Source organism: Aulonocara sp. 'chitande type north' Nkhata Bay, linkage group LG11 (genome assembly GCF_057382095.1).
Source record: "Aulonocara sp. 'chitande type north' Nkhata Bay isolate Kocher_YH1m ecotype deep benthic linkage group LG11, A_spYH_male_GT1.1, whole genome shotgun sequence".
NCBI classification, from domain to species: domain Eukaryota; kingdom Metazoa; phylum Chordata; class Actinopteri; order Cichliformes; family Cichlidae; genus Aulonocara; species Aulonocara sp. 'chitande type north' Nkhata Bay.
Window position 1 is genome coordinate 25,456,205 of NC_141354.1, and position 8,576 is coordinate 25,464,780.

The 8,576-nt window shown below is 39.9% G+C and overlaps 1 protein-coding gene across 1 annotated transcript; it reads right to left on the reverse strand.

Annotated features, from left to right (window-relative positions):
- Positions 1-171: 171 nt before the first annotated feature.
- On the reverse strand, positions 172-8,369 carry cldc1 (C-type lectin domain containing 1). Its single transcript, XM_086311376.1, has 6 exons — positions 8,009-8,369; positions 6,114-6,224; positions 3,235-3,369; positions 2,981-3,132; positions 1,592-1,713; positions 172-1,318 (listed from the first exon to the last, which is right to left on the reverse strand). Exons 1-6 carry the CDS (start codon positions 8,097-8,099, stop codon positions 1,156-1,158), a joined length of 774 nt encoding a protein of 257 aa, XP_086167502.1. The 5' UTR covers positions 8,100-8,369; the 3' UTR covers positions 172-1,155.
- Positions 8,370-8,576: the final 207 nt, after the last annotated feature.

An 8,576-nucleotide genomic window follows, 5' to 3' on the forward strand; every position in this document is an offset into this window, starting at 1 on the left:
TGTAAAGTCTGTAAGAGGTCCGCAAACTCATATCTACACGAAGGCCATAACATTTAACAAGAGGTCAGTAATTTAGCTTTAAACAATAAAAAAAAGGTTTGTAAACTGTTATATCTTTTTTATTTGTTCATTTGTCTGCAAGCAGCATGGAATAGACAGAAAGCAAAAAGGTAGATGATAAAACATAGTTTATTGATTTACAAGTGTACATACATACAAATATAGAATACTCCAGACAAGCAACATGGTTCATCTTAAAGGGAAAATACTAAGAAATTATACTTTAGCTGACAGCAGATATGAAGGGCCAGTTCAGCAGAGCAACACACACACACACACACACACACACACACACACACACACACACACACACACACACACACACACACACACACACACACACACACCAGATGTTTCAGATGTAAGTCGAAACACTTGACCATGTTTACACAAAGAATTGCCGAGATATTATCTCATTTCCTGTTTTGCAGCCATTTTCGACTGAAATTCAATTGAAATCCTCAGTTTTAAAAAAACGCAACTTCTGTGTACGCACAAAACTCGATCAACAGAATCAAATCACCTCCCTAACTTTTTTTTTTTTTTCACAGGGTTTTACGGGCTGTCATGGGTTTTGTGTGATAAGGTAAGGTGGATTTCTAAGATAAGGTCAAAATAGGACATCCGCTGCTTGGCACCCAACAAACCCTACAGTGCTGTTTCTAAACCATTTTGCAGCCCTCAACAGCAGACAGATTAAAAAAATGTGACACAGTGACAACATTCATGCTCATTTCCCAGCAGACTGTGCAACTCTGAAACTACACGAGTTCATTGTAAAGTCAAAAATTGCCACCTGATGTCATGGTCTCACATTTTTTTAAAAATATTCACGTCCTTGTGTACAATCAGTGCACCACTAAGCAAATGATATCTTTCAGTGAACAGCTTAATCTCCAACAAGCTTTCTCAACATAATGTGCAGCTTTTCAGCAACCGTGAGCTTACAAAAAAACCCCAAAAACAAAAAAGCAAAACTGTGCTTATTTTAGTGCCGACATCTATTTTCAGTAATCCCAAACATGCCCCCATTCATTTTCACGTCTTGCATATCCAGCCTTCGCAGGTCTGCATCATTTTTAGTGGTGTAGGGATTCAGTTGAGCTGAATGGCATCCATCTGGCAGATTCGTTTATAAATGTGATCACAAGGAACATCAAACCATGTCTTGGAGTGGCTGTCTAAGGTGGCACAGTCCTCTCCGTGTTCCCCTCCTGTGTGGTGGTTATCTGGCTCTGAGCTCGCTTGATCCCAGTATCTGTGACAGAGGGAGAGAGCAGAAAGTGTGATAGATTAGTTGTTATTTATAGCTCACCAAACATGTCTGACAAATGATAAAAACAAGTTCACCTTGGCCAGCAACCTGATTTATTGATGATGAAATGTTTGATATACCTGAGGCTTTGATATAAGTGTGGGCAGAGTTTGCCATTTGAATTTATATAGGTTGTTCCTGGACAGATTGATTGGTGTCATAATCGAAAATAAAAGTTTAAAAAAGAAAATAAATGCATGCATTAAATTTTGTTACTTGTGTTCGAGTGTCGTGTTGTCCACCCATTTCCACTCTCCTTCAGTCTCTATGTCAGACAGGCCGATCCAGTAGTGGTAATAAAATCCACCAATTCTCTTAGCTTCCTTTTCCAGAGCATCCTGGAGAAAATGAACACACATACATGACTCAGAGTCCTTTCTTACACCTAAAATCTAAACTCAACCTTAACCGTAACTTAGAAGCTGTGCTCCTTGAAAACTGTTGATGTAAAATTTATGTTGCAAAACGTACACCCGCAAGGTCGAAAGCTCAAAATACATTCTCTTAATATTGCACTATTGGAGAATGATCTCCAGTTAATGCAGTAAACCAAACCCACATAGCTAGAAGCACAACAGCAAATCTAACAGCATATAAGACTAACAGTGTCTCTGTTGTGTCCGGCAAACCATCAGTCATGATGCAAGAATGCCAGGAAATGGAACCTGAAGGTGATAAATGGACTTTAGCCATCATAAATCTTATTATTTACATCCATGCCTTTCTTTTTTGTGACATGTCCCAGAGTCTTTCTTGACAAATTAACTCAGTTTACACTGTGATGTGGTGCAACAAAGCCAAAACGATAGTCGAACATGGTCTGTTCGGATCACCTGTGTATGTTTATTTTCTTAAATTAGCATTGTAACTAGGCGTTAACTTCTGGGGCTCCACTCAGCCAGTCGCCACTTGAGGCTGACGCCCTAAAAAAGTCAAATCAGTGAACATCAGCAATGAAATGAGCATTTTAAAGACCTGATATAAAAAGGTTTTTGGCCTATTTAACCAATTCCCCTTTCACAATAACTGGACAAGAGGAGATTTTGCTCTCTTCTTTTCTTTTTTTGTAACTTAGTCACTCAGCTAGTTGGCTAATGTGGTCTTATCTGGTTCCAAAAGACCAAGATGGTGATCACATGAAATCACACAAATGAAATCATGAAATCACATAAATATTACTCACACTGTGGAGTTTAAACAATTGACTGCATTATTTGTGTGTGGCTTAGTTACTGTTTTTTAACAAATTATGTTGAATGTGGGCTGAGTTTTATTTTTTTGCTCCTATTGCAGCATCCTGGTATTGTGCATGACTCAGCTAACTGCCACACTGACCATGTTAACTGTGACACTTGAATAGAAGGAAGGCATCATTAATGTTATCACCGAAAAATCCAGTGGTCCTCTTAACTTCAGCAGATAAAATAACCTTGCCTCGCAAAGATATATGAGTGTCATCGCTCCTTCCACCCACATCCACTCCTTCGCCAACAGCATGCTGTAACCCACACAATTAGGGGAATGAGCAACACCTGTGCTGGTCAGCAGGGTTCAACACACTCACACACACAAGCACACGCACACAAAACACATTAATTTGCATACATGCTGTTCTATGGTGTGCAGTATGGTGAGATGGCTGCCCATTTCTTCACAGCTGTCTCTGCTCCTCACCCAGTCCAGCCTGTCATTGCTGAAATAGTAACACTGATTCCCGATGTGAAGCCAACCTTCAGGACACTCCCTGCACTGCTTAACTGTTAATGAGAAAGAGCAAGATAAAGGGATGAGGGGAAAGGGAAATCAAAGACAGCAGGAAATGAAGACTGTGTTCATTTGTTTGAACGACTTCCTGCCACCTGTCTTTGAACAGCCCTGTCCCAGGGCAGTGTAGTCTTCACACAGCTGGATGTAACGCCTCTGCATCGATTTCAAACCCAGAGCTGAAGAGGAGGAAGACTCCAGTGGGGCTGTTGGCACCGGCCTACTAATCACTGAGAGAGAGAGAGAGATAGATAGATAGATAGATAGATAGATAGATAGATAGATAGATAGATAGATAGATAGGCCACAATAGGTATACGTGTTCAGCTAAATGCTAATTTAAACATCGGATCAGCCAATCATGTGGCAGCAACTCACTCACTGCATTTAGGCAATGTGACATGGTCAAGAAAACTTGCTGAAGTTTAAACTGAAAATCAGAATGGGGAAGAAATATGTGCATGATTTAAGTTACTGCAGTGACCTTTTGACTTTGGTTGTTAAGTCAAAAGATCATGGCGCCTTATCCCGCTTTCAGCAGCGCCATGTCACAAAGCTCAAATCATCACAAGCTGGTTTCTTAAACATAACAATGATTTTCCTGGACTCAAATGGCCTCTGTAGTGCTCCACACAGAGCACTGCTGAGATGTTGCACATCAATGTTGATGTGAGGCTATCATGTCAATATGGGTCAAAATCTCTGATGAATGTTTCCAGCACATCCAGAATTAGGGCAGCCGTGAAGACAAAAGGGTATCCGACCCAGCAGTGGCAAGGTGTACCTAAATTTCTGATGAGTGTATGTACCAAATTTTATGGCAATTCATGTGATACTTGGGAAGATCAGTCTGGAAAAAAGTGATGGACCGATCAGCAAAGCAATCCACAGCAAATGTGATCGTTTGGTGGAGCATCCGCTGGCATGCTTTGCTAACAGCTATCAGAGTGCTCGCACACTAATGTTTGGAAATTAGCAGGTTGATAGGAACATTATGAGGAAAATCTAATTGTTGACTCAGCGATGATATTGATGAAAAGAACACGGATGCATGTGCAAAATTATATGAGACAGTGAAGACATTTCAATCAACACAGCCAATATCTCGGGGTCGATCACCGGATAAATCCATCCAGTATTCTCGTGTTGGACTGAATATAAGACTGAATATAAACAAATGCAGTTTTTATACTGTTGTGGTTTCTCATTTGCCAATAAACCGCTCCCTCTTGAAGCATATAAGCCTTCTCTTTACAGTCTGTGACTCTGTATGGTTTCATTGCTGCCCTGGCTGGAATGATCGTGTTTACATGAGATCCCTTGCGGCCAGAAGAAATTATCATTTGCAATCTGGTTTCATTGCCACATATTTTTCCATTTGTGTGTCTGTTCTCTTTTATGTTGCCACTTCCCATTTGAGTACTGAAACGTTTAAAAAATATATTCATCTAATGACATAAATAGAGATAATGGTTACTATAGTTACCTCACTGTCATTAAGAAGTACCATAAGAAGTGGTGACATCCTTCAGGCCCAATCAACATGTTACCCTGAAGAAGTGTCGCAACTGGTCATGTGTCAGGGAAGTGAAAGCCAAGGTGCTTGCAACAGCTGAACTGATTCAAAGTTATTTTCAGCATGTTTATCTTGATTTACTGTAAGCTGAACTGTGGTTAGTAAATCACATCAGAGTTAATATGTGCTAGAAAAACGAGTTGGACCTTTTACCACTAATGACATGTGATCCTTTCCTGGAAAGCCCTCTCAAAACACAGGTGCAGGTGCTGCTGTGGTAAAATGTGGCTTGCATGACGTCACAAAAAACCTTTCTACAAATGCATATGCTGCAGATGTTTGTGAAATGAAATGTGTTAACTTTTCATACGGCAGTTGTGATTTAATCTGCAGCTACTGTATATACCATTACATTACATTTAATTTGTTTTACTTAGGCAGACTTGCTCTACAGAGTCATGAAATGGAATTAAAGCACTCTCTCTTTCAAAAGTCTTAAAATATGTTAGAGATCCTGTTGTCATAGGAAGTATTTCATTTTTTTTCCTCCTCTTGCTGCAAGACATCCCAGTCATCATTTTCAGATCTGAAAATTGTACTCGATAGCTTGGGAGTGTGCGTCTGAACGAGTGTGTATGTGCATGCGTGGCAATAGATCAAGCACGTACGGCCCCAGTGGTGTTTGTTTTAAATGAAAGAGTGTCTTCACAAGCACATTATCAGGCTGAGCTGCCAGAGACTCTTGGCCCTGCAGGAGAAATATTTCACAATTATGGACTTTTGTGCTTTTTCTATTACATGACCCTCACTGGACTGGAGAAAGTGCTTTATCTTTTTTATTGCCAATTCTAGGTGTCCAAAAGCCCACTGAGCTGAAATAAAGAGAGAATAATCAGCATGGGATAGAGACCCAAAGACACAGACATAGACAGGCAGATGTAGAGCACAGTGCAAAAGTTTTAGGCACTTCAAATGTTTCATTTTCTATCAACCAATACCTGAGGGAGACATCAGGTTGGTACTAAATTCAGACTGCAGCACAAAAATGACTCCAAACATAGAGCCAGAGTCATAAATGACTATCTTTAATGACAGCAAGAGCAATGAGTTTCCCCCCTAAAGAGGCCTGATCCCAACATGGTGGAGTCAGTCTGGGATTTCATGAAGAGACAGAAGATACTGAAAATAAATCCTCTGATGAACTGAGGGATGAGCTCCAACATATACATCCTAAATACTTCGAAGCTGTGTACATATGCAGGGGAACTGATGGTAGTTGCTTGTAGCAAATATTGATTTTTTTCCCTCTTTCCTACACTCTTTATGAAGAAAAACTGATAAATATGGACTTTTAGTTACTAAGCTTTTTATTTTAAGTACCAAAGTCTTTTGCACTGGACCCAAAGTACAGCACACACAGGAGGGGGCACGAGGTTCTGAGACAGTATTTATACTTACAGAGCAGAGCGAGTACGATGTTGCCACAGATGGAGGCCAAAAAGCCAATAAGTATCAGGAGAGAAGTCTTACTCCTCAAACACTTGACGCCTTGCTTCAGTCCCTGGGAGCCTGATTAGACACAAAACAGTCCACAGCATGCAAGCTGTCAATTCACCACTTTAATTCCTCTGGTGTAGCAGCGAGAGCAGACTTTAAAGGAAATTGTGGGGCAGAACCGTTTGACCAGAGTTTAGCTTCATTATATTTTCAAATCCCCAAAGATAGCAAGCCAGTGGATACTCTCTGCCTCATGCTGTCACATATGTACACTAACACTAAAATACAGAGTTTCAGATACTGAAAGTTGTGCATCAATTTTATCCTTAGAGATTACAGTCATGGCCACAAGTTTTGGCAGGGTGCTTTGACGCCCCAGTTTTTATGGTGGTGGCTCTCAGCATTCCTGTATTATTATGATCAGAAGCAAATATGTTAATTACAAAGAGCTTCTGGATTTGTCCTGGCAGCTGATATTAAACACACTGCAGAAGATACAAAGAAGACAGATCAACATTCCCCATGAAATGTATGAAATGTGTTTGATTGTTTCTTTGCTAGATCATAAACACACACACACACACACACACACACACACACACACACACACACACACACACACACACACACACACACACACACACACACACACACACACACACACAACAGTTTAAATAAAGCTGAAGCAGCAACAAGAAATTTGTACCACTGCCAACATTTTTGGCTGTGATTCTATAAGACAGTTGGACTTAAAGCATAATCTGCAGCCACTTCCTTTATGAGACGATGTGTTTGTAAAAAACATTCATCTGCAAAGTAAGATTGTAGACCAACTCTGTTTAATATAAAGAGGAAATTAAAGTTTAAATGAATTTGATGAGAGTAATTTGAACTAAGATAAGAAGGAATAACCTAGCAACATGAGCTGAAGATGCACAATCCACACAGAAAGGCAGCACCAAGCTTTGAACCCTGGATCCTGCTGTTTGAAGCATGGAGTCCCTGAGCTGCCAGGAAAGCATAGACACGAGCATTCAAGTGAAATTTAGATACGTTAAAACTGCAGCACTAAATTAAAGATAGTTCAAGTTCTTTCCAACATCACATGGACTTCTGCTCATGATAGCTGTGAAAGTAAGCTCACCTAAAAAAAACTGATTCCAACTGTGTTTCTTAATATTTCATTGTTTTTACTACTACATTCAATGGATACGTGTTTAAATAGTCTTAACCTCCTGAGATCCTTCGACCTCATGTGAGGACATCACATTTATGGCTGTTCTGCACCTTAAATTTCAATGTGCTCAGTTTTTTCATGCTTTGTTAAGCAATGTTAAATTTATTGTCTTATGCTGCAAAATAAGAAAAAAATAAAATAAAAATAAAGGCACTATCCCCTTGTGAGAAAATACTATTTAAAAAAACAAGGCATAAGAAAACTTTGTAGCAAAGTAACAAGTTTATAATCTGGGGTAAAGCTTCATTATTAGACTAGACTATCAGGAGCAGCTAATCACACATAGCTCGGGCCTCAGGAGGTTAAAACAGCAAAATCTAAAATAAGGTAGCACTAGCTACACAATAACTTTACCACACAGCAGCTGTAATGAGCAACTTATATGAATTCATTTGTAACAAAAACTCTGCTATAATATATAAAAAAGTAGCATTAATAAAGTCAAGTGAAATACAGGCGGTAAGTACTTTGTATCCATATTTTATTCTGCATCCAGTATAAAACATGGGTACAAAATAGTAGTCTAGTACCATGTAAATCATAGCTGAGTTTAGCAATTAAGTAAATGTACTCAAGTCCACCTCTGGCTCTCACGCATCTGTTTGTTCACACAAATTACCGTCGCTGTATTGTGGGACGAGCCTGTTCGCTCCCGGTCTGGGCTCCTCTGTGAACTCGTGCAGGCTGCTGTAGTTTTCTCTCTGCTCCATGTCTGTAGTTTCCTTCTCAACCCTCTTCCCCACTTTGTCCTTCTATATGCTACCTCTTCAGGTCCCTAAAGGTTTTGGTATCTTTTGTCTGGAGAAACAATATTTCTCCTTAAAATTAAATTTGTCCCTGCTGGTTGAATTATTGAGGCACGTCCCCCTGAATCAAAGAACGTTGCAGTGTTAAATATATTTGCTCAGAGAACTGCACAACACTACTCTTTGCCCTCCACGAGATAACTCAAGCTTTTCTGTGTCATCTGTTTTGTAAAAAAGGAGAATTTGTTAAGCCAAACAGGGAGGCTCTTTCCTCACATTTTTGGCACCGTGTGCTTCTCATTGGTGGGACATCTTGTGCCATCAAGCCCCATCTTGCGCAATCCCAGAAGTTTCCTCGGCTCTGTTTGGATTGAGCCACCGATTCTGGAAATTCGTTACGGATGAGTCAGAATGGGGGAACGTGTTCTTTAACAGGATCCG

What these genes read in the sequence shown, in the direction of transcription:
- cldc1 (XM_086311376.1), bottom strand. Translation starts at nt 8,099, where the DNA reads ATGGAGCAGAGAGAAAACTACAGCAGCCTGCACGAGTTCACAGAGGAG. An exon ending in CGTCCCACAATACAGCGACG is followed by an intron (nt 6,225 to 8,008) that starts GTAATTTGTGTG and finishes GTGTCTAATCAG; the next exon opens with GCTCCCAGGGACTGAAGCAA. An exon ending in TGCACACCATAGAACAGCAT is followed by an intron (nt 1,714 to 2,980) that starts GTATGCAAATTA and finishes CATTTTCTCCAG; the next exon opens with GATGCTCTGGAAAAGGAAGC.